Raw genomic sequence first — 26,706 nt, forward strand, 5'->3', positions numbered from 1 at the left:
TTAACTGTGGAACAGAGTTGGTGCTTCTAGTGCTGTCAGCAGAGGGCTTAAAGAGCTGCCGAGGGTCTAACATCTGCAAAGAGCCACCCATGCCTGCTTCTCCTCATTGCTATCACCTTCTGCAACACCATCACTCTTCCATAATTTTCAACCCCTGTCCCTTTGCACTAGCAATGCCGTCTCCCAAGAGTTAGCATCATGTATTGTTGCTGATTGCTGCCAGGCTTAAGTGTGAAATACCCTGAGTGTAACTACCTTATTAAGCTATGGAAGCTTGCACTTTAAAGGTCAAGAGTTCCCAACCAATCCTGGGAATTTAAGATGGGGATAATATTGCCCAAAGACACTAAGCAAAACTTAATCTTCTAGAGATACTCATTTCATTTTCAGAGGTCAAGAATGAATACAGATTGTCTATACGTTTCAGTGTATGAAAATTCCTGGGATACACAGATTGTGTTTGGTATACAAAGATTGTTTGCTTTGGTATACAAAAATTCCAGGGATATACTTCTTTGACTCAGAAAAGTCTGGCATGCGTTCTATTAAATGCAATGTTAACATGGAGATAAATCTTTTCCGTAGTAGACCTCCCTAATGAGTGGCCTGGAAGATGACAGGATGTTGCAGACTCAAGCTGTTGTATATAAATCCGTTTTCAAGCAGAATGACAATCGAGGTATTTACGCAACATCATAAATACTTCTTCCAAAAGTACTACACTATTTCTAGGAAGCCAGCTCTCTGCCTTGTGCCTGCCGAAGGCATGGAAGTTGATGAACACATACCAGGAGCAAAAAAAGTCTACGTGGCCATCTGGAAATGTCAGAGGTTTGGTAGAGTTAGTGTTCCTTTCTGCTGGAACTAGATATCACATAAAATGATAACTGAAATCGAAAATAGGTTAAAGTCTAAGGGGTAGCAAATCTTATCCCAGAGATACTGACAAATATTAAATTTGCAGTTGTTCCTCTTTTCCAAGGTTTCATCACTGTTTTGCACAGAAAGTCTTGGAGGGGAGGAAGACTACAAATCCCAATGACATATAATGTTTTTGCAGAGAAAATATTTAGAAAGTACAATGCCAGCGAGGTATGACCACTGGATTCAGCAGCATGCTTTACAAGTTTAGGTCCTTATTAAAAAAAAGCAATTTCTTGTTTTCAACTTATTTTCCCTGAACAAGAGATTTCCTTGATTCTTTAGAAGTTTCTTTGCTTCTAACAAAGTGAGAAAGCAGTTATACTGTTAAAAAAAATAAAAAATAAAAAATCCTAACCTGCTCTAAACCAACCGTCTTTCCTTCTTTCCTGTTCAACCCATATACTTACGAAACTTCACACTTAAGTAACAGCAACATATTGTACTAAAAAATGTCATAGCGGATAGAACTTTTTCTTTCTTTTCTCTCTTTGGTTTGTAAAAGAGGAACTGGGGGTGATTACGTGGGTTGGGCACTTCAGTCACAAGTTGCTTACATGCATGACTACCCTTAAACATTTATCTTTACTTCATTACTTTGACTCACACTTCATTGACACAAGACCTACTACAATGGGAAACTGAAAAGACCATTTCATGAAGAATAATTTTGGAGTAATTTATTTTGCAAATATGCTTGTGGGAAATAACATCAATAAAAATGCTGTACAGGTAATGCAACTGAACATTTTCATTATTTAAGGAGCAAAAAGATTTATTAATTTTTTGCTGCAGGGCATTTCATGTTTGAATAGTTATATTTAAGTGACATTCTAGCTTTCACAAGCAAAGCTTAGAAGGTCTCCTCCTAGATAATTAACTATAGCCTTAGAATCTAATGGTGAGACACAGGAAAAATACAGACTCTTCAATAGGAAAAAAAATGTAAACGTTGATCAGGGATTACAAGAACCTACCAAGAGCGTTATGAACTATCAATATATGCTAACAGATTACTTTTATTTTTGCAAATTTCAAGGAATTTATTACTTTTTTAAAAAAATGTCACTGTCATCTGAAGAACTGTTTAAATGTCAATATAACTTCACCATAAATCAGTACAATATTTTGTCAGCCTTCCTAGAAATCAGGCTGCTGCAGAATGCAGAAATTTACAAAGCATATTTCATTTTGGAAGCATCACAACATTTTTGCATATTTTATTTCCACGGAAAGATTAAACACTGATAAGAAGTAATGTCGCTGTCTTGTATTAGTATATTTAGAAATGTTACCACTGAGTAATTTAAGTTGGAAAGGAATTCTGAAAACCAGTCATCTGGTCCAACCCAAAGGCAGGTCCGTTATACCAGGTTGCTCGGGGCTTTGCCCAGTTGAGTTCTGAGTATCTCCAGGGTAGATTCCACCACCTCTCCGAGGAATCTGTTTCAGTGTTTGACTACCCTCATGGTAAAAACATTTTTCATGATAGCCAATTGAAATTTGTAGTGTTATATCGTGTCAATTGCCTTAGTCCATCATTTTGCACCTATGAAAGAAGTCTGGCTTTGCTGTCTCTGTATCATGCCATTAGGTACTTGGAGACTGCAACAAGTTCCAACCCCCCAAACCCTCCAAGCCCTCTAAGGCTCAGCAGGTCTAATTCTTTCACCCTCCCTTCCTCTATCAATGTACTCCAAATCATCTTGCTGAATCACCATCGATGTCTTCCATATGTCCATATGTTTCCATATGTCAGTGTCATGAACGAGCCCAAGACTGGACCTAATACTCCAGATGTGGTCTCCCATACACCAAACAGAAGGGAAAAACCACTTCCCTTGATCTGCTGGCTATACTGTTATATACAGACCAGGATCCAGCTGGCCCTCTTTGCTGCTAGGGCATATTACTGACTCATGTTCAGTTTGTTGTCCACTAGGATATTGAGGTTTGTTTCTGCCAAGATGCCTTCCAGTCAGTCAGGCTGGGGTTGTTCCGATATGGGGTTGGTTATTCCATCCCAGAGATGGGGCTCTATATTTGCCTTTGTTGAACTTCATAAGGTTCTTGTTGACCCGTATTTCCAGCCTGCTGATGCCCCTCCAAGATCCTGCCCTGTATATGCTACTCCCCAAAATTTGGCATTGTCTGTGACCTTGCTGAGGGATGCTACTATTTGCCAGCTGGACTTTGCATTGCTGATCACATTTCCTTGAGCTTGGTGTGTCAGCCAAATTTCCATCCACTTTATAGTCCACATCTCACCAATTTGTCTATAAGGATACTATAGGAGAACAAATTACTTAGGATTCCAACTAGTATCTTGCCTAGAATAGTTTACAGTCCTTCTAGATTTATTGATTATTGGGTGATAACAGACAAGCAGGATAGTCTGGGAAGTTAAACTATGGGATGTCTGTGAACCATATGAAATATCAATTACAAAATTAATATCTGCATATGGGAGCGGTTTCACATGAAAGGCAAAAATGTTAATGATTCTGTTCACAAAAAGAAAAAAAAAAAAAAAAGAGAAAGCCCTACACTTCAAGAAACCAGAATTTATCCAATAATGTCTGTACAGACAGGTGTGTGAGCCCAAACATTGTTTTATATATATATTTTTTCAGTGAACAAGTTAGTCTTTTAAGATATTACCTGTCTACACACTTTGCCTGCTGAATCAAAAGAATCAAAATTTTAAAATCACAGAAACAAAATTTTAATCCTGTGATGTGCAATTGCTAGTGTTTTTATCTTACTCTCTCAAAATTAGCATAAAATAATAATAATAATAATAATAATAATAATAATAATAATAATAATAATAGAGGAATTGAAGCTTACCTGCAGTAGAGAAAGTATTGCTTTGCTTCAGACTGATGTTTGGAAAATGAAGAATAAAAGTATATGTAGCAATCATAACCTCAATATTTATATATATTAATACATATAGATTATAGTATAATATAGTATATAATATAGTGTATATATATTGTTCATGCCCAGCTAGGAACAATGAATCAGTTGAAGACATACTATCAAGGAAACAGGAAGTAAGAAAAGGAATATTCCTCTTAAATGAAATCTGATGTATACTGAATATTTTCAGTATGCAGTCACTTAAACAATGCCATCAATATTTATGTGATATATATATAAATGTACCATATGCAGTCAGAAGTGCTTTCAAATATTGGAGACATTCTCTGCAGTCTAAATGGACAGTGCAGTGGAAGAGGTGAGTAGACAGTATTCTTGGAAGATGGGGTTTATTTTGATACAATTAAAAATGTCAAGTTGTCCATTTCATCGTTACATGCTACAGCACTCACACATCATGGTTCCATTTTTATTTTTATAGTGACAAAATTTCACTAGAGCAAGCATATCTAGCCCAGAGAGTATCAGAGCCGATAATTAAGATGTATTTCATTCCTTCATCTGAAGATTTTTAATGACAGTTTGGTAAAACAAATGACATTAATTGACAAACTAAACCAATCAAGGCTGATAAGATATTTTTTTTCAATTGACATGGTGTATTTCCTTGAGAGAAAGTAGGATATAGTCTGATGCTAATTTGTATATATTTCTTCAATTTCTATGTGCCAGAATAGTTGCAAGGAATGTGGCATGAAACAAGGGGTCCAAGAAAAACAATATAAAAAACCTGAAGCATGCATTAATTTGAACATTCCGAATAAGATGTCATTTAACAAACCAGATTATATGTGTACAATATGCTAGTGTTTATTTATTTTTTAAAATTCAAATATATATTAGTAAAATCACTGCATGCATTATTTCCACACATTTTGTTCACGTGACAGATCTAAAAATTATTTTATGAAGCATAAGACCATTTTACAGGTATAAAAGAACAGTTGAAAACAAAACAGCTGTTTGCCTTCATGGTAAAAAGAGCATAATTACGGTGAAAATATCTTTCTTCAAAGAAAAGCTCCCCAAAGGATTTTCTTGAATATTTTTGGAAAAATGTTATGGTGATGTTTTCTTCTGCAGTTTCTTGTACCATACAGGTGCCTCTGTATTTGTCTGTAAAAAATAAAAGATGTCTTAATTGTGAGACAAAGTGAAAGTCTGGACAAAAACATGCAATCTACACTAAAGTCTCTTTTCTTCCTCTGCAGCTCATAGCATTAATTTATTTTTTTGCTCAAATTCAAATAAATTAAAAATAAGACCATGTACTCTAGGTTATTATTACTATATATGTTTATTAAAACCTCCCTATTTCTAGGTGACAAAAAGCGGATAAGATAAAGGATTTGTTTTAAAATAGAGATCACAATGAAAACATGAGCTGAGTGTACCATAAATAGATTTCATTCTAAATATCATCATCTGACTTTCTTATCTGAGAATGGATGGAACTCAGAAAAGACATCTTACATGTGCCATAACTGACCAACACTTTGTGCAGAAATAGAGTTCTTAAAAGGTTATAATCCAAAATAAAAGAACTCGGCAGTTTTCTGACAGTGTGGAAAGTATTTTAATTGTAGAGAATTATCTGTGACCAACTTCTCTCCTTGCCTTCATAATCCTATGGGCTACTACTACACAGTCAGGATAGCATAACATTCTTGTGGCAAATTCAATGATTGTTTATATAGAGAAAATAAATATAAAAAGTGGAGGTGCAACAAGGTAAGGACTATTCTGTATTCAGGGTTAGCTACAAACTCACGCTTTACTGAGGACTGTCTCTTCCGTCTGTTGTCTCTAAGCTTGTTCTAGTTCAGTTTTCTGTCTGCTATTTCTTTTCTTCCAAGACTTAGTAACTAGTCAATCTTGAAATTCATCTGGCTTTGGATCCTCATCACATTTAAATTCCCATCTTTCTCTCTTTTTTAAGTTCTTAGTTAGAAAAATAAATCTGCTTATTTGTACAAACTTTTAAAATTCTAGAAATTGGATTAAATCGCCAGGGTTTTCACAGGACTATAAAATTCTTTCCCCATCTAGTCAGAAATTCTGCCATTGGCCCATTTCCAGTTCCCTATTCCAAAGTCTGAAAAGGCTGGAGTTTTTCAAAGAGAAACAATTACAACATGCCAAAGCACTTTTTCTAGATTTCCACATTATTTCTATACCCCCCAAGTAAGACAAGACAGATTAAACACTTAGATCCTGGATTGTCTACACAAAAAACATATATAGATACATATTTGGACAAAAATAGCAAAAAAAAAAAAAAAAAAAGGTAAAAAAAGAGGGTGGGTGGTAGAATTCTACACCGTGTGGATTCAACCAATCCGCCCTAAAGGTAGCCTCAAGCAGTGTAAATATGAGTCATGATTTGTTTTGTGACTCAACATTGTAACTTTCTTAAATTTATCAGTTGAGACACACTCATAGTAAGAAACTTCTAAATTATTTTTCTGAAGCTTTCAAATACTAGAAGTGCTAAATCTGAAGCAGGCAACCTGAAGTATTTAAATCCAAGCATTTAGTTTCTAAAGGAATAAAACAGTGTTTGTAATACCTGGCATCCTTAGTAAAAGAACTTATATAATCTCTGGCCATATATTTATAAGTATACATGAATATAATATATGCAGGAATATAAATATACATAAATACTTTTATTTCCTTACTGATGCTCTTTGCTATATATGTACACATCCAACTCGTGCTCAGGGTAGATTTAAAGTTATATACTTATTCTGTAGCTATTAAAATTTGCTAAATGATTCTAATATTACAATCACATTTTTTAAAAAAAATCTTGTTTAATTTGAACTTAAGATGCAGAAACTACCAAACGGCTAAATAACATCATAAACTGCAATTTATCTCTTCAAAATTAAACATTACCATAAAGAGCTGCAAATATTAAGCTGAATTAATTACATATCTCCTTGAAGTATGAACCTATTTTTTTCTAAAATGTGAGGAAAATTATCAAAAAAGCTTATGGCACTTATTCTTAGTATAGTACTTACAAATAACGTTGGCTTAGGTGTAAATATATTTTCTTCTTCATGTTCTGGTGGAAGTTTTACTAAAGGGTTTAATATGTGTTTTGCCGTTGTAGTTTTTACATCAATATTAGACTGAGGCAAATTTTGTTCCTCGTGTTTACCACGTAGATTAATTAGAATCTGTTTCATTACGGCTAGTTCCTATAAACCACAAAAGGACAACATTAAGTTATTCAGTAAAATTATATTTGAACCTATTTTGTTAATAATAATGAATTTATATTCACCAAAATAAACATTAGTGGATCAGTAAATACAACAAGCATGACCATATCATACATGCCATCATTAACAAGATTACTAATTGGATACTAGTAAAAGTAAGAAAGTAAAAAAGTCACATAGGATTTATACATCTCAAATTTTGTATTGCTTACATGCTGTAAAGGAGAACATTAATTGTGTTTCCACCATCTCTTTTAACTTAAGCTGTCATTTAATTTAAAATAATTATTTTGAGTTTGTTTTGTCAGGCAGAGGGAGTTTACAAATCTAATTTGAATGACTGTGACAAATTGTGCTTTCAAGCGTTGGGTCTTGCACAGAAGCCTTATAAATACATTACTAGAAATATATACGTCTTTATATCTGGATGAGAAAAGTCAGAGAAAAACCTTAAGAGGACCTACAACAAAAGTGGGATCAGGTAGAAAAGAAATTTCATGAAACATTAAAAGTTCCAACATGGGAGGAGAAAAAAGTATAAGGAAATGTTTAGTTTTCGGATGTTCTAATAATTTGCTTTATAAACAATTTGAATTAATTTTAAAAGCAGCCTTTTCATACTACTTAGCTGAAAGAAATCCATTATTCAAAAGGTATAGTAAAGGAGGAAAGGAAAACTCATAATACTTTGTGACTTTAATTGGCTGTTTTCTTTTGTTGTCTTGCATCTTCTAGTGCCTAATGTTCTCTCCCCCAGCATGTAATGGGTATAATTACTGTAAGTTACAGAATTTAGAGTGTTTTATCTGTTGTTTTACCTCCAGATTGTAATTCACAATTCATTATTGCAGAACTAGAACAGCAAAGTCAGTAGAAAAACTAAAAGATTAGCATTACAGCAATTAACATTGTATCTTATCTCTCAACTAGAACAGGGTAACTCATTTAAAAAAAAGGAGTTTTACAAATTTATAGCTGAATGACAAATGTTTGCTTTTACCTATTTCTTAGTACTTGCCAGAAAATTATATTGATGCACATCCTATTTTCATTGCATTATTAATAAACACTTAAAAGAAAAGCCTTTTAAAACATTCCTGACATATAGCTTCTCTCTGTCCATTATTGCCTTTAATACAAGATACAAATATTTTTACCTAAAGTCAAAAGAATCACGTTGTTCTCTTTAAACTGCCCCACACTAATTCAGTTCTATGAATGGATGTTAAACTCCACGGATGAGCTTTATCGAGTGTACAAATTGTTCTTGCATCTCAGTCATTTAATATTAACTATTTGCATAATTCAGCCATGTGTGGTGGCATGTTAAAACAGCATGACTGCAGAGCAGCTGTTTAAAAGGACTGCATAGCTGATGCCAACATGTTTTTCAAAGTTGTAAACTCTGCAAAGATGTTGCCAAAGCGACACATAGACGGAATTTCTTGATGAAAATAACTCAAGCAAGTATATAGCAAATAAGTACACTATCAGAGGAGATTAAATTGTACATAAACAATGTTTTGACATTAACAAGTGCTGTTCCTATAGTTAAACTTGGTTATTCTGTAAACCAAATAGCTGCACGTTTGAACAAGGCAAAACCTCAAAACTGTCATGCAGATTTATTTCAGAAACAGAGTTGAAACCTGTATGCAGAGGGTCAAATTCTCTCATATCAAAATCCTCTCAGCACTCTAAGGTCTTCTCTCCTCCCAGTGTCTGTCTTGTACTTGACAGCCCTGCCTTTTTTCAGACTTGGAACAGGCTCTGGAGAGTCAGCTCTAGTATGAACTTCCACTCTAACAGTGGAATTCCCAAATAAGAAACTATGGGAGGGAATGACAGGGAGTGGGGATGACAAATTAGCCCACAATGAATAAATTCATTTGGCATCACAGCCAAATTTATTATGAGAATTTAGCTCAAGTTGCCTTCATATTTGTTCTAAAATCACATTCAGTAAGAAAAACCTTAACAAACTTGGCAAAATACCACAGGAAACACTGAATCCAATAGAATCACTACTATGTATACTGCTAAACATGAAAAGAAATTTAGAACAGCACTTGCAAGAGATCTGTAGTTCTCTACTCATGAAACATTGACGAAAAAGTTCTGTCCTGAACTGCAGTAGTTTTACTCATATCTCTAAAGGTTTCTCTGCTCCTTAACACAATCTTATTTCTTAGCTTCACTTTTAAATTCTAAACAAAGATGCAGTAGCAATACCTGGCACTGTTAGCACGTTACCATGATTCAATACTATTTTCTAATCCTAAAAGCTGACAATTTGGTCTAGAAAAGTAGCAGTGCAAAAGGTCTGAAGATTGTGCATAGGAGAAGTATGTGAATTCGTTCCATTTTGAACAGAAATAAAAAGGGGAAAAGTAGGTATAGGGTTCAAAATGGACAGGAAGAATCTTTAATGTAGGATGTATTAGTTTCGGGATAAGCTAAGTAAGGGAAGATGCGAAGAGAAATGGATGGTTGAGATTTTTGTACAATTTTACCATGTCAAGTCCACGGTTCTGTGTCAATGCAGTCCCGTGCAAATTGTTCACTTACATTATTCACTGTGGTTCCTCAGTGTGCTGAAAAAACAGTGTTGCTAAGGCTCTGTATGTCCCAAGTCCTCTGTGGACGTCACAGAATCATAAAACAGCTTGGGTTGGAAGGAACCTTAAAGACCATCTAATTGCAACCCCCCTGCCATGGGCAGGGACACCACCCACCAGATCAGGTTGCCCAGGGCCTCGCCCAACCTGGCCTTGAACACTTCCAGGAATGGGGCATCTACAGCTTCTCTGGGCAGCCTGTGCCAGTGCCTCACCAAAGGCAACTCACATTCTCAGCAACGAATTTCTTCCTAACATCTAATCTAACTTTCCCCTCTTTTAGTTTAAAACCGTTTCCCCTTGTCCTAGCATTATCTGCCCCAGTAAAAAGTCGCACTCCATTTATTTAGCCCTTGCTGTGCTGGCTCCTGGATTAGGAAAGCCATGCTATGTAAGCCATGGAGTGTCACGGTGCTGAGGCTTCCAAGTCCGGGGACTTTTGCTTTGGAGGGCCAGACAGCAATTCTTCTTGGGAGGACTATGAGTACTGACACCTGTGAGTGGATTCACCTAGCTCCTCGCTGTGCTGGCTGTACAGCTTTGGTCTCACTTGCCCCTAACTTTGGGAACACCAGCACCCAATCCCCACCTAAGGAATATTCTGAGGGAATGTGGCAGTGCAGATAATGGGAAACAATGCAGTTAGCATGAAAGGGTGGGTTCAGATGAAACAAGGAAAAAATTAAAGTATGCAACTGGGACAAAAACACTGCTTATATACAGCGACTGTCACACGTACATATAAATATCAGTGACATACTCTATCATTAAATATTTTGAAAGTCTGTCCACAGAAACCTGACAAATTTTTGTTTAAGCATGCTAACGTGCTCTGGCTACCAGCATAAGTACAAAAAAAACCAAACAACAAACAAAGTAATGACCTGTGTGACACATGGGATTTAGCTCAAGCTTTTAACACCTTCATTTACATGTCTAAACTTAAGTATCTACACACGAGGTAGGAATTTAATTTTCCATTACACCTAAGTGGACACCTATTGGCAGGTCAGCTGAATTGTGTTGTAATAACACTAACATATTGACTAGGTTGCTAGTGACTAAGCTGCTGTAAACCAAAGGAACGAATGCTTACTTCCATTTAGATAAGCAAAGTTAGGTGTCATAAACTGAATCCATTTCTCACCTCACTCTCCTTATCATTTACTTTTCTCAGCCTTCTACTTCACCTAAAACATCCTTCATCCTGAATAGCCAATGTGCAATTGTAATTCACCTTGCACACATATTTGAAATATTGAATTGCTGTGTTGAAAGGAACTGCATTTTTAGAACAGGCACTGACACCATTGATCATGTAAGCTTTCCTAAACATACACAAGTTCATACTAGAACAATCTAACATCCTGCGTTCCACTTAGTTACCCACATTAATACACATTTAATGAAGCTTACTAAAACTATAAAAGAATCACGGAGACCTCTGCATATATAATTAGTAAGTAGCTGGAATTCAAAATAAGTGATTAGAATGAACAGACTGAGAACAATGGGAGTGACAAAGTGGGAGCTGAGGAAAGGTAACAGTATTCACAATGCAGTATATATCAGAAGAACAGATTTGTCCATTTTCCATTTCCATTTATTTATTTATTTTTGTACTGTGAGTTCCAATATCCTTAATTAAAACTAGCAAAAGGCATTTTGTATGCCAGTCTTTTTTGTTTGTTTGTTTGTTTAATTGATAAATGACGTCTTTATGTGTAGACAAAGGATAGGCACAAATATTTTCCATGTTGCTCTTTGATTAAAATGTTCTCTGTTTTGGGATTTTTTCCCAATTCTACCTTGTCAATTTATTAGGCTGAATGCTGTCAGTGCTGTTGTGGTGAAACACTTAACAGTCTGTAAAAACTTTATACAGTATCAAAAACAGCAAGCTTTTAAACCGTGTTAAAGGAAATAAACCAAAGAAGTGCCAATTCTTTTTAAAACGTAAAGTAAAATAGGCACAATAGTCAGATGCTGTCTGCATATTCGTATTTCAGTAGAATTTGAGATTCCCATGATGATGTTTGATCTTAAAGCAAGTAAAAGTTATATTTTATTTAAACTTGTTTTTACCTGTTTATAAGGATAATTGAAATATAAATTACATGAACAGAGATGGGAGATCAGTTTGAGATTAGGAAGGATAAAATTTGATTCTTTCAACTAAATCAACTAGCAATGTAATTAGAAGACAGGGATGACCAAACACAAGAATTAAACAGGCAGCAGTATAAAGCAGAAATGTATTTGGAGTTACGGATTCTATAAACAGAGCTCTGTTAACAGTGTTTTTGTTGTCCTTGATACATGCTCAAACATGCATGTACCAGAAAAGCCAATTACATTTCCCAAATGAATTCTAAGAAATTCAAAATAACTATAGTATTAAATATAACTAAATCTTATTTTATGTAATCATAATAAAAACAAAAGGAATCGCCTGATGTTGAATATGACTGAGACAAAATAGAATGCTGTTTTATCAAGTAAATAACTGATAAAGTATATGAAAAAAAAATGCCTACATTAAGCTCAATGGCTATTTACCAAAACAGTAATTTCATTTTTTTTTCAGTGGATCATCAAGAAGCCTGAGGATTTTTCTTCTTACTCTGTCATGTAACTATAATCAAAGCAAGAAAGAATCCCCTCTGTGCACTCAACAGCTTGTAAAGGCCCTTAACATTATATGTGTGGATAATTATAATAAATAAAACTTGTAAAATCAATTTATATAAGCAAATAAAATGAAATATATATCATGCTCTGGAAGCAGATGCAAAATTACAGTGTTAAGAAAATGCAACTGACTTACAGGAATCAATTACATAAACATTAGTTCTAATGTTATGCAGGGATGTCTTGCACCTTCAAATACTCTCCATACAATAATCTTGAAAAGAAAATTTACATAGACCAAACTGAAAGGTCAAAGATGCTCAGTAGGGAGAGACACCTGTATTTCTGGACTGAAGACAGATTTATTCTGATAGTAAAATTAATGTTTGTTCATAGCATTAAAATCATCACAGAAGCAGCCAGTGGGTCCATCTGCCTCCCTCCTCATACAATAAAGCCCACGATTACTGCACTCAGGTACATATCTTCTAAAGTAAAAGTGACCCTAACAACGGCACAGTTATCTGAACCTTTATGATGACAAATAGTATTCTACTTTTAGTTTTACAAATAGAATTTATGACTACAAACTTTGCCTTGGATTAGAACTCCATTTTGAAGCAGAGTGTGTCTATTGTGGAAGCTGAACATGAAATTACTGTGCTAGAAAATGCATCAGATTCTGGCAGAACCACTGAATTTTGATGACTGACAAGTGTTCCCAGAGAAGAAAGCAGCATAAATTCCCAGTAAAAGAATGGAAACACAGAAGAGGCACTAAATACTATGAACCTTAAACAAGAAAGCCAATTTCACTGACAAAAAAGGAAAATCAGCTGAAAGAGGGATAAAACCAGAGGGGTTCATCTCTCAGAAACGCTAATCAAAACTTAAAATCTCAGAATTTGTGAGTCAAGCACTGAGATGATGGTTGTAGATGTGTCACCTCCCCCCCCCTCGATCTGTAAGTCTCACATATTGTTAGAGTAACGCATGTATGTTCAGGAGCATCTTTGGAAAGCTTGTATTCCTCACTTTAACTACCATATGGTCCCCATGTGGCTAAATTATAACGCAAAATAAAAATATGTATCCAGTCTGGAGAAACTTGATAGATTACAGCATTGTCTTTAGGTCCAAGAACAGTTGACTGTGCTGCAGTCTAGTGACTACTCTGGCTATACTTTAATCTTTAAAATAACAACAACAACAACAGCTATAACAGAACATGCAAGTGAGGGAAGACAGCTGTACTGGGATGAAAAACATGTTTGTGCTAGGTCAATGAAATCTTTCTTCACATGCACGTACTCTCCAGCTTAGGCAGCTATTGTAGTCTTCAAATAAGTCACAGGAAAAAGCAGAACTCAGCAATTGAGGTTATGGGTATGTTAAAGAATACTTACTTGAGAAAACTAAAATGACACTTAACAATGCTATATCCATTTGGTAGTGTTTTGTAAATCAATTCATTTCTGAATTGATTTCTCAGTCTTCCAAGAATTAAAAGCTCATGTTCAGTATCCAAATGTTTTTGGGAGGCCTCAGAGAAAAAGAAGTTTTATACTTCCTGTAACTCCTTCTCAAGTGAAAGTGATCTAAACCTGGAAATGGGTAGGGCACGGTGGTTCAGAAGGAACTGGATTCACAGTTCTCTGTCTCGGAGTGCTCAGTAAGGTCAAGCTTAATGGGCATATAAGGTGATGGTAGAGGAAACACTAAGAATGTTGTCCCCCATGAAGTCTGTGAATTTTCTTACTTGGATCCCTTGTAGATTCCTACTGTGATTTCCTGTGGAAGTTAAGAGTGTACTAAAAGTAAAGTTGTATTGTTTAACAGCTGATCTTAAGATGGAGAGGGATCTTTCTGAGACCTCTGGTTGTAATTTGGCTTTGGAACATGTGACCAAATACGTGGGTGGACTTCCTCACATTGAACTTCAGACAACTTAAGAAATAACATTTTAAACATAGGCAAACCAACTTGTCTGACTCCTCTCTAAAGCTGTTGGTAAGATTCATAATTAACAACTCATTTTGATGATTTTAGATGAGGATACGGTGAATCACACCTTAATAGTGCCTGTTATTCTTTTCTGACTACAAATCCCTAGATGACTTTCAGATGTAGACATCTACGTTTTTAAAGTTGGGCAAGATCCATCTCTTCTGCTTTGTTACTTGACTTAACAAGAACATCTCAAATCATCTTTGCACTGGTAATACTCTTTAGTATCATCAGAGATCACCAGTTAAAAGGGAGGTGAACAAACAGAGTCTTCTATTACAGGCTGTTGGCATAGACCATCAAGTCAATGACATATTTCTGAAGAACAACAGACCACAGAACTGAAATATAACCTGATTCCACCTACCAATCTATGCTGTGACTTGCACAGAGCACTTTGTGAAGACAAAGTTTCAGTATGGTACTCTAACTCTGGAGTGCACTCAGAAAAAGGAGACGTGTATGTATCATTATCCAGGAATGAGACTCTCAAGCAGAAGTAGTACCTAGAATATTTCCTCTTTAGAAATACTGACAATTCCCATAAAGAACTGATTTAGAACTGTTCCTCACGGGTTTTATTTTTTGCCAAACAGCTAGAGAAACACTGCAAAAGGGCCCTCACCCTGGGAAGAACTGTCTTCCGTTTTTGGCAGAGTGGAAAAGCCACCAACTCTATTAGCACAGAATTAAATATGCTAACCTTATTAATGATGAAAAGTGTGAAAGTTGAGAAATACACTACAGAAGATCCATTTTGATGTAGTAGAGAGTAAAATGAAGCAAATGGTAAGTCCATTCCACTGCTTAGGATTGCAGATGGGAAGGATGCAGTGGCATGAATGGTGCAAATTCAGCATCGACAGTGGAATGTTCTGGTTGTGTGCCCATCAGGAGTAAAACCCACATGCATACCGGATCTCCAAGAAGATTTTAACAACCATCTATGCAATTAAGAAAGCTCCATACATCATGGTTTAAACCCTCATGTAAGGCAGAGTGTATTTGACATAGCTGCATCCTCTGCTGCAGCTGTACTGGAAATATCAGAAGTCAGCAAGAATTCTCGTGTGAGATTGGAACATATGGTCATGTTAGGCACATGGATACACATTGTAAAGCTGGAAGCTGGAAGACAGTATGAAATGTTCTGATCAAACAAATGAACCTGATAACTGGGTGATGGAAAGATGCCAGACCATATGCAGGATGTTGATAGCTTCTCTGCACTACACTTAATTTAGGAGTTCTCTACATCCATGTGCATATAAAATCTTAAAGTGAACGGATAGATCTGTGACTAAATGGATCTACGAACTACTTCTAGTTTTATAAGGTGAACACACATTAGAACTGTAGCAACAAGAAAATGGCACAGTCATTACAGAAAACAGCTTCCATCTTTCAGATACTTCTATTTCAGCTGCATGTTTCAGTTTTTTCTTAACAGTTAAACCTTTCTAAAGAAAAACAGGAAATAATTTGTCTCATAATTCAGAATTTGCATGTTAAATTTTGGAAGTTTTTTTTCACTGTGTATTAAAGATAAAAAATACATTTATAATTATAATGAAGACTAAACTCCCAAGTATTTTTTAATCTGAGTTACTGTGACATTTAGTCAAATACAAATTTAATAAAAACTATCATTTCTAGAGTAAGTTCTTCTTAAATGAAACATGCTAAAAATGCTAGTATGTCAAAACAGACGTATTAGCATAAATTATTATGAAGAATTTCCTGGATTTCCCAAGAGGGTAACATATTACTATAGTTTGATTCTCCCCATCTTTGGTATTTCTTACGAAGTATTTAAATTGAATTTCCATTTAGTAGTATTCAAATGATACCATAAAGTGATCAAAAATCAAATTTTACACAGCTGGATAACCAGCAGAATGTGGCTGAAATATCCATAGCCAACGCTATAAAACTGAATATAACAAAATATTAGTTAAGCGTTCAGAAAACCCTAGCGCCAATGATTTCTTGTTTAAATGTCTATCACTAAGTAATACTGGCTCTTTCAAAAATATATCATTTAAAACGCACATGTCAGTTCCACCTCATAATCCATGAACTGCATTTTGCCTATGAAACTTTCTATTATTGAGAGCAAAAGCGTATTTATATTGGATTTACTTAATCGACATTAATAAATCCTGTGTTACTATCATTTTCTCAGATTCTAAGAAAAAAAAAAAAGAATTGCTGACTAGAAATTACTATTTAATACACAAATGTTTACTGTATACCACTGCAAACTTAAAGATAATTCTTTAAAGGATATCTATAAAAGTTAGTAAGATATTCTGAATAATACAGCTTCAAGAACAGAATGAACGTACCCAAATGATAAATCCTTCCTCTCCCTAAATTCAGTACTGTTTGGAATTCAAACTTTATTAAAGCTTGACAACAACAAAATAGATAACAAAAATGAGGAATACTGCTTAAGAGCATATTTTTCCTTGTAAAATATGAGCTAGAAACTTCTCTACACTCGTTTAGCAATGTAAATGTCACTTTGTTTCTCCAAGCTTTAAGCTGAGAATAGCTCCAGGGCTTACTTGTGATGCAGAAATGTCCCTGTAATCTACTTAGAAAACATGCAGAACATTAATAGAAACTAGAATCTTGGAACATAAACGTAGCATAAGAAAAATGATAATTACTTTGTGGCTTAACATTTAAAAAGAGAGCTAAGCATTGTACATCAGCATTTTTTATATATAAAACAAGTTTCAGCACATAGATGAGCAGGAAGTCATTCACTTTGGAAACACATATAATTTTGACATTATCATGTACAATCTTTTAAACAGAAAAGAGGGTAAAGAAGCAGAGCTAGAGACTGTTTGAAGGCACCTGTTACCAATCACTTCTTTTCAATGCTATCTTTCCAACCCCTGCAGATACCCCTTCCTTCCCCTCTCCCCCAACAAAGCAGTTTTCTCCTTTCATCCAGTAAGCTTCCATCCCTGATTAAACACGTACTGCCCTCCCCCTTATGACTCCAAAGACTTTTATGAGCCTCTGAACTTCTCTCTACCTCTGTTTTTGCAGATGGCAGCTGTTGCTACTCTCCAGGTTCCTAAAACCAATACACTGGCCTTCTGTCCTAAGTTGCTTCTAGTCAATCTTCTTCAGCATAACTTAATTACAGCTAAGGATAGACTTAGCCATACTTTAAAGTACGACTAATAATGAAATGATGAAAACTCATCTGGAATCCTCAAGGTCATTGCTGAGATGGAACGAAATGGTGGGAGTAGCAAATTTGGAAGGGAGGGACATTCCCCCACTGTGAGGGAATACGAAAGTAAGAAAGATAAATGTGAGAATATAACAGTAACTGATCAAAGTAAGGTAAAGCACAGACACTTCACAAGATTTTGCTTCTCCTCAAAAGATGAAAAGAATAAAAGCACCCATCCTTTCTTTCACTTTTGCAGGCCAGATAATGGGGTAACTGTTGAGAAGTAATAGGGTTTTGTGCAGGATACTGGCGTAAGATAGATGTGTAGGTGCTAGCACAGAGACTACTGGGTTCTCAGACTCTAGAAACATTATAATTTCAGAACAATGTCACAGAATTGCAAATGCTTCTGATAATCCACGTTTAATCCATGTTTAATGTCTAATATTCATCAAGACTTACATAAATCATTGGGAACCTTAGCCTGCTTATTTATAGAAGTTCTCTAAAAAAAAACTCTTAGAGCCATTAACAAACTAATCCTAATAGGACTAATTAGTAGCTGTTTCTCCTGCCCGATCACATGGACTCTCTCCAGTCTTATACACAGATTGGAAAATGCATTTGGCAACCATCTATTAAAAAAGCAAAAATAAGATACTGTTTTCAACACTTTGAGGATAAGAAAATAACTATTTTCTGTTCTTAACTTCATCTAACTCTCTCATTTGTTTTACCTTTTTCTCTGTTCTTACCCATTATCTGTGCAATGCTGCCTTATGTTTCTTTCTTGCATCCCATCAGATCCTGTTTGCTTGGACAAAACACGCTACACTTTTAATCTCATTCACGTAAGAGCTCTAGCTAGTAATGATTTTCTTCTCTTTCATTTATTTTTTCAGCTAGTGAAGAAATTTCATTTTAAAGAAGCTGTACTTTTAAGAACTAGCTGAAAATAAAGACAACTAGAATTCTGTAAAAATGGCTAAGGACAGTATGAGCCAATCTCTCTGGATATATGAGGACTGTGAAACAGAACAGCACCAGGACGGAGCTGGAGCACTGAACCCTAACAAGCTAAAGTGCACAAACATTACCTTGCTCCCTGGTTGTTTTGGATGATTTCATCTAGGTCTCACTAACTATGGTCAGGAACAGTTCATTCCTGTTCAACAGTTCATCACTCTCGAAAGGAAGGATAGGTGAAACTGTACCAGAGTTGTCTCCTTCAGTTCTGCGAAGTCTCCCAACACTATCCCAGCAGGCTTTTCATCCTCAAACACATTGTGTGCCTTCAAGCTATTTTTAAACTTTACATTATTTTGGATACTTTCAATTAAAACAAAAAATCCCAAAGAAAGAACGTCTTTGTTAGGGTAACTTAACCATCACATGGGCATAGAAAAGACTGCTGTGGACACAGCTAGTCTGGTCTAGAGGACAACAGTCACAAGCAGTATGGAGCTGATCTGGCTGTGCTACTTAAGTCCAGCAATACGGATAAGCCCCTGGCCTTTCAAAGTACAGATGTGACTTCTGGAATAAAGACCCAAACTAAGAACTGAAGTTCTGAAGTGATCCATATTGACTAGGAAAACTAAATATATCTACTCTACAGTTCAATTAATAATAAAACACTGTTAATTTTTTTTTTTTTTTTAAGAAACTCATAGGATTTTGGAAAGTGGACTTTTTCAGGAGACATGGATTAAAAAATTAATGTCAATGTAAATTCTCAGAAGAATACAAAGTAAAAATGCAATTAGTTTGTGAAATTACTTCCAAATGACAATGAAATCACATAAAAAATATAACTTAGAAAAAAAAGAGGTAATTTGCATCTAGTAAGGAAAAATAAACACCGAGGAGATTTTCTTTCCAGGCCTTTCATCTGAAAAACATAAGGAAAGAAGAATGACTGTGATTAAGATACTGTGTTAGCACACGTGAGCTCTTGGCTTAAGCTCTACCACAAGCTCTGTGGAGTTTTGGGCAAACCACTATTTCTTTTATTGTGTTTGCTGCTTCTGCAAAACAAGGTTAATAATACTTTCATGCTTTACGTTGCAAGGTATTTGTGAGGACTTCAGTTACTGTGATGAAGGACAGAGAAATACTCAGTTACAAAACAGCATTATTTTCACATAGTGTTAAGAAACAGTGAAAACCTGGAAAAGGTTTCAGGGAAGTAGAGAAAAGCATTATGTTTATTCATAAATGATGATGTGTACTTCCGATTTGAAAAGCTTTTGACCTGCCAATCGGTATACAAGTTCAACATAATAGTCACTTGGGCAATTAGCATTTTAACATTAACCTGAGTAGACTATTCTCAGAAAGAACAGCTAAATAGAAGTTTTTTATACTTACGTTTTAGAAAATATGGGATCTTGCAATAGCTAAGCTAAATAACTTTTAATTTGGTCTGGTTTAAGATTCATACTAATTCAGACACATGTATTTAGGTAGATTTAGTCCTCAATTCAAGTGACACAACAATTTACTGACATAAGCTAAACTGATTTAAGTAAACAAACAGCAATCAAGCCGCATGTGTTTTTATCCATTTAACTGATTGATATCAAATAGGTTTATTTAAACTACTACTACACTTTTTCTACTTTGTCCCGTTGCAGACAGCCAGAACCTGTTTTCTGGTTGCTAACTTAACTTGAAGAGCTTTGGCACAGTAACACATGAATGTGTCAATAAGGCAGGTGACTAGTTCAGCAAGTTTACATTCTGTCACTTGTATGCACAGCTGCTAATGTACTACAAGTGCACAGATGTGTAAAGGAGATAAAATCTCAGCAGGTTTTCATATCTTTTCAGCCCGTGTATAATATTCATGTCCTGAAAACTAAGTGTGTTGGCATAAAGAATTGTGTTATAAGAAATAAATGAATATTATAGACAAGCTTCATTTGCACTATTAATTTTATAAATGTTACCCTTTTGTTTCTTAGTATAATAGATTCACAGTATTAGTTATATTTTTATAGATTAAAATTCACTGTATTGGCAGAGTGCACTGCACACAGGTGAATTCAAGCAGTTAAAAAAGAAGTAGTGTAACTTATCTCCCCTATATTCATACAAACTGAAAATCCTTCTTCACACTCAGAGGAATACCTATTTAAAAGCTTTCTATTGCTATCTCTTACGTCACTGTCTCACTTTTGTTTCTTTTCATGCCTCCTAGAATATTTCTATAAAACATCAAAATAACCATTCATTATAGTTGTTCTATTTAAAACAAAACAAAACGCAATGGATTATGAATCCCACATGAAAAATATAAATAACACTTTGTTCATTTTCAAGATTTTAGAAATCAATTTCTATACATTTGCAATGTTGCATTACTTTACAATAAGCTTGCATCGCAAATATCTGAAGAAATAGTACAATGCCATACATCAAAGCATAGTGAATTTATAACCTCTTAAATGTAACCTCAGAAAATGATTACTAAAGCTTCTTGCCAAGCATCTGAGCGCTGACAGACTGCCCTTCCAAGTTTTTATCTGAGGTTTATAAGCCAATGGATAAAGTCTAAAATTGCACTTCTGATGTTCCAAAATACTAACAACTGCATCAACCATGAAAGGCAATGGAAGAGCCAAGATCACAGAGCTCATGGTAAATATTTCTTTTAGTCAAAGGCTGACTGTTGGAATTGAAGAAAAAGAAAAACAGATAAAAGGGAATCATGGATCAAGAGCTTCAGCTGAACAGAGTTAGTGGATTCATCCCACTTAACTTTAGCACTACAGAGAACTGCACTTTAGCGCCTGTAAGTTATAGATTACTGTTACATGCAGGAAAGGATGCAGATGAAGGATAGCACAGAAGCTTGGTGTGCTCTGCAGTTCTGGACACAAAATGCCTACTCCCTCTCTTCCCCAGGTAAGTGATATTGACATATCAGCCTTTTTATTTGCTTTTTTCCTTGCTGGACCCTTTTCAAAGGTGATTCAAACAGCTAAACTAACAGATAGCAATTCACTTTTGGTTTTGGGGTCACGTTAGGTTTCTGTTTAGTGATCTGAGAGGTCCGACTGCAGTATTAGAGAAGTGCCAGAGCTGGTGCAAGTTGAGGATCGAGAAGCTAGGAGCAAAGAGGCACGGCAGCGTTATAGCCATTGGGTCAACTCAGGCATAAGGAGTAATTTCATCCTGATTTATTCTCTGAAGGAACATATTTCCTTCTCGTGCCCCTCCGACTATACAAAGATAATGAGGGGCTGCATTTGGGGGTATAAGACTAAAGGTAGAGTGGGATGAATCAAGAGCACAAGGTTCTTATGTGTGTGGTTTGGTTAGCACAGATAAAGATAGAGGGTTGAAAGTTCAGCTGATTAAAAAGATAGCACAGACTACAAATAATAATACAAAAAAAGTCTGGATATGAAATATCCTTTAAAAAAAAAAAAGCTCTGTTTAATAGGAGGTTATTAATGGGATACTCCATTGTTCTTTCAAACAATGTTTTATGCTCTTCTGTTGGATCTGGAAAAACAATTACAAACCCTATTGGTTATCTTGACAAAACATAAAACTTCTTAATCAGAAATCAGCTGAAAAATTTGGCTGTACTAACTGTACCCAATATCATGCACTGAGGGACTTACAAATGGCATCGCAGTACCACATACTTCCTTCAGCTCAGAGAGGACAACAGCACTGTGAAGGCCATAGTTGTGAACCTCTAAGAACATAATCTCAGCATGATTCTGGATACAGATTGCTCTCAGTGATGCCACTGAACCCGTTCCCAAGTAATAGTTTGCATTTATCCATACAAAGAAGAAATCCATGGAAATGTTTACTGTACCAGCAGATTCTCAATGATTTACATGAGAAACTATATTAAAATGTCTTCCCCATTCATTTATGAAATTAATCAACAACAAAAAAAAGGAAATAGAAGGCCAAGAAATAATTAAAAATTAATAAAATAAAAAATCTTGGTTTTCTCCCACATGGGTGACCTAACTTTTTAAGAATGCACATAGTCAAATGTCCACTTCTCGTTTTAATTTCCACAGCAAAATATAGTAATAATCATCAAATTAGCTTAGTCTACATAATTTGAAATAATGAACTATTTTATTACATGAAATAATATGTAGTGTCATTTTTTTCCTGTAATAAAAAAGCTCACATAAGAGCCCTGTAGGGATTCTGCCAAGATTCAGAGTTTAATATTAAACTTTTTTTCTTCCGAAATTAAATGAAAAGTGAAGTAAGATTAAGCATAAATGTAAATTCGTTATCCAAAAAGCTTACAAAATGCTATCAGTATCTTCAAATCAAGGGTTATGAATCCAGCTGATATCACAAGGAGATGAAAATGAAAAACAAAAACAACTAACCAGCACCACCAAAAAACCCCCAACAAAACCAGCCACCCACCTTCTAACATTTCATTAAAAAGTTACTACAATATGAGACCACACAGGCTGGAATACCTTAAATCAAAACTGTCTGCTTATTGAAACATGTCACTGTAAGACAGCATTAACATTATTTTGTTGTTTTGCTGGTACTTTTAACTCACTTAAAACCTTAGTTTCTATTAAGTGTGAATATCTTGGGTTTATCTATTCAAGAATTCTACTGTCCCTACTTGCAAACATGGGCAATAAGATAATTCTTAGCAAGAAATGATACTTTAGTATGCACAGTGATTAAACAAGACTGATAATGATATTACATGACAGCATGTAGCACTTAAAACCGTAATCCATATTTCTGCAAATAATTTATGTAATCTGAAGAATGCATATTACTTATATTTAAAAACACCCTGTCTAAATGAAGTTAGTCTTTATTAGTCCAAGAATAGCCTTTTGTTTTTCTATTAACAGGGATATTTACTGTGAAACTGCGATGTTGCTGCATATCTTATATAACTTTTTATTAAAATGGCAAAGACAATTATTTGAAGACTAACTCATTGTAAACTAAGTTATCCTATCCTTTATGAAGATTTCAATGCATGAGTTATTTGCCTTTTAGATAAATCAAGAAAAAGTAAGCTTACTGGAAGAGGCCTGCATTAAAAGTGAAAAATAAAAGGCTGCATTAGAAATAAACAGAAATGACATAAGGTAAACATAATCACCCCCTCACCTCCTGCAAAAAAAGTTACTTCTCCAAACATTTTCTTAAAACAACTTTAGCTTATTTTTATTGTTTTTCTTCTCCCCTCCTCCCCCCCGTACTAGTATTTCTTAGTTTTCTTTCCCCGAACATGCAACTTCTAATGTTTCTTTTTCAGTACTTATATTCTTTTTTTGCATAGGTAACTTGAATAAATATTGTTGCTGTTAGGTAAAATAATATGACTAATACAGACTATTTTTTAGCAGAAATTAAAAGAAATTTGGCAAAAATGGACTAACTTTGGAAATACTTGCTCAAGTTCTTAACGTCCAGGGTACAAGGAACATTCATGATGAAGTCTGTTTCAAACTTAAGTATTTGCTTTCTTATTTTGTATAAAGCCTGTCTCACTCAGCCTTGCTTGCATTGTTGGCCATAGCTAGAAAAATTTTAAGTAGTGAAATGGCACAAAGAAGCAAACTGCTGCACATCAGGAACAGCTTAAGTGGGTAGTCATAGGAGCTATTACTTAGATGTAAATAACGTTCCATAGCTTTGAGACAGAAATTCTATAAATTTTGTTTTATTTATCACATTCTAGTCACTTTAATCAGCTGCAATGCGTGTTTGTTGATACGAGACCACTATATATATAATACAATACCTAGAGTAACAAGGTGCATGTTCCTAGGAAGTACCCTTTCTGCAGCACTCTTGATCATCTTCATCAAGTAAATACTTGGCACCTGATTCAGGACTCAAGTGTTTGATGGTCCTAACAAGTAGTAAGGGATTTTGAAGAAAGTGAAATACAGTACAGTAACTGTTCTGGAGAACAAGGCACCAAAGGCATGAATATTTGAGAGCAGGACTACTTGGGAGCAGCACTACTTAGGAGAGCAGTGGTAGGAACAGGAAGTTTTGAAAGAAGTAAATTTGAAATTAGTCTGCCAAGGGCCTATCATTGCAAATTCAGAAAGTTCACTACACCTTTATGCAATTAATTCACTAGTTTCTTCAGAGTATTTTTCATATAATAAACATAATTGCAGGCTTGCAAATTATCTAAAAATGCTTAAAATATTTTCTATTATATTAATAGATAGCAGTGTGTTTCATAGAAAAAAAAAAAGCAAACCCAAACAAAATCCAAACTGCATGCGTGTAACAGACTCGGTCTTAAATTTGAAATTTAAATGTACTATGTAGATAAAGACATCAGAAATAAGAGCTATCAAATGATCACTCCTGATACACCTACTGATGATCCTACTGGGTTAACGACACCCACCTGCAAATTACTCTGGGGAAGCATGTTCAGTTACTCTCTTCTGTAACTAGACTATTATAATCACCATTCATGGAACTTCACAAGCACTACAATCAGTTCAGAGGGTTAAATGTAAAAATTGTTCTGGGAAGATATTGCATCAGATGACCACCCAGTGTGATTTAGCATAGAAAGTAAACAAGTTAAGAACTTGTGTTCTTTCTGTTTTAATTTAAGGTGATTGTTTCACATCTGAGATCTGCACTCAGGAGAAAGACTTAGTACACTTTTCACTTAAGTTGAGGTTCACTTAAACTCAGCTGTCAATGAAATTGTTTTGATTTCATTCCATCAAAAAAGGTTTTTTTTTTGTTTTTTTTTTGAGTGGTCAGCACAGACAAAATGTTTTGGACCAATTCATGAGATGAGTTTTGGTGTACTGATCTAAGGAGGGAATTTTGAGCAATTGCAAGGAAAGGAGATGGAGGAGAAGAGTTTTGGAGGTGGAGTGGGAGAACTTCAGGATGTGTGAATAGTCAGGTTTCTGTGGAAATAATGGCATTAGAATAAGTGATAAGGTATCTTTTCTAAGATTGCATTAGGAGAGTTGCAAATTCTTTGAAACGCATCTTCCCGTCTTTTCTCTTCTCTGAGAATTGAAAGGGTGTTTTTAGAGAAATATGATACAATGACTTCAAGATGATCATTCTGAACATGTAACATGTTATTTACATGCCATCACCTTGTGTATATAGCTTGTGTTGCTCTTCCTCACATTCATAATTTTGATTCATTAATCTTATATTTTCTTTGCAGATCTTTGCCAAAACATTCAGCAACTCTGGAAGGTCATTTAACAACTCCTCTCAGCTGATTTTTGATATTATATCTTCAGTATTCTGTAGCTTTAGCAAACTTTTCATATTACTGTGGAAATAGTTAACTAGCCTGTCATGGAGTATGGGAGAAAATCCATATTTACATAACATATAGGTAAACATCATTCATTTCTATCCTTTGTTTCAGACATTTAACCTGCAGAAAGATCTCCCATAGTCCTCGACAGGTTACTCTCTTAAGATTGTTTAGGGCAAGATCTCTACAAAAACCTTTTGGGAATCCCCATATAATGCATTTATGTCTGAACTGGGAGACTTTGTATACTTCTAGACGTGAGAGTATATTCCAGAAGCACCCTGACTCCTTGCTGGGATGAAACTCAGGTGAGTACATACAGAAGTACCTCGACTCTGGATGAAACCTAGGTGACTACCATCCTGTTTCCTCTCCCTGAATTGTATTTTAGAGTTGAAGAGAAACTCGGATGTGTGTACTGGAAATGAACTGTGCCATGCTTTGCCCAGGTTTTTGGTCTTGATGTCTGGGGAGCAGAGAGACATCCTGGGCATACTGTGGCACACGCAGGTATTGCAGATTGCATGTGTATTGACTACATCACCTTTATCTAAATATTTGTTAAATGACTGCAAATTCTAAACGCTTTGTAACACATACGTTTTACTCATAAGAAAAGACAGGGGGACTAAGTCAACAGACAGAATTTAGCAACTGAGACTACAACTCAGAATCTCCACAGTGCTTGACAGATACCATCACCTATGTTTCTCAAGATTACACACACCAAAAAATGAACAAACAAACAAAAAAAAACAACACTCAAAATCAAACTAAACTCAACCATTTTTCCCATGGTTTAAAGCTCAGGAAAGAGAAAATGTAGTTTATGGTAGTAACACTAAAACAGAAAGA

The 26,706-nt window shown here is 35.1% G+C and overlaps 1 protein-coding gene and 1 long non-coding RNA gene across 7 annotated transcripts in view; one reads left to right on the plus strand and one right to left on the minus strand.

Annotated features, from left to right (window-relative positions):
* Positions 1 to 1,586: 1,586 nt before the first annotated feature.
* Positions 1,587 to 26,706, minus strand: part of PIBF1 (progesterone immunomodulatory binding factor 1) — a 147,165-nt gene continuing 122,045 nt past the window's right edge. For all 6 annotated transcript variants that reach the window (XM_080561162.1, XM_080561163.1, XM_080561161.1 and 3 more), the window contains 2 exons: positions 6,897 to 7,076; positions 1,587 to 4,983 (listed from right to left, as the gene is read on the minus strand). In XM_080561162.1, coding sequence (XP_080417288.1) covers positions 4,927 to 4,983; positions 6,897 to 7,076 — 237 coding nt within the window. In that variant the 3' untranslated portion in view covers positions 1,587 to 4,926. The remainder of the gene's footprint in view (positions 4,984 to 6,896; positions 7,077 to 26,706) is intronic.
* Positions 17,413 to 26,704, plus strand: LOC308180164. The gene is made up of 3 exons (XR_013940784.1): positions 17,413 to 21,464; positions 23,580 to 23,671; positions 25,753 to 26,704. It is a non-coding gene; the product is annotated as an uncharacterized lncRNA (long non-coding RNA).

This window comes from Anser brachyrhynchus (genome assembly GCF_964034855.1).
Source record: "Anser brachyrhynchus genome assembly, chromosome: 1".
Lineage (NCBI taxonomy): Eukaryota > Metazoa > Chordata > Aves > Anseriformes > Anatidae > Anser > Anser brachyrhynchus.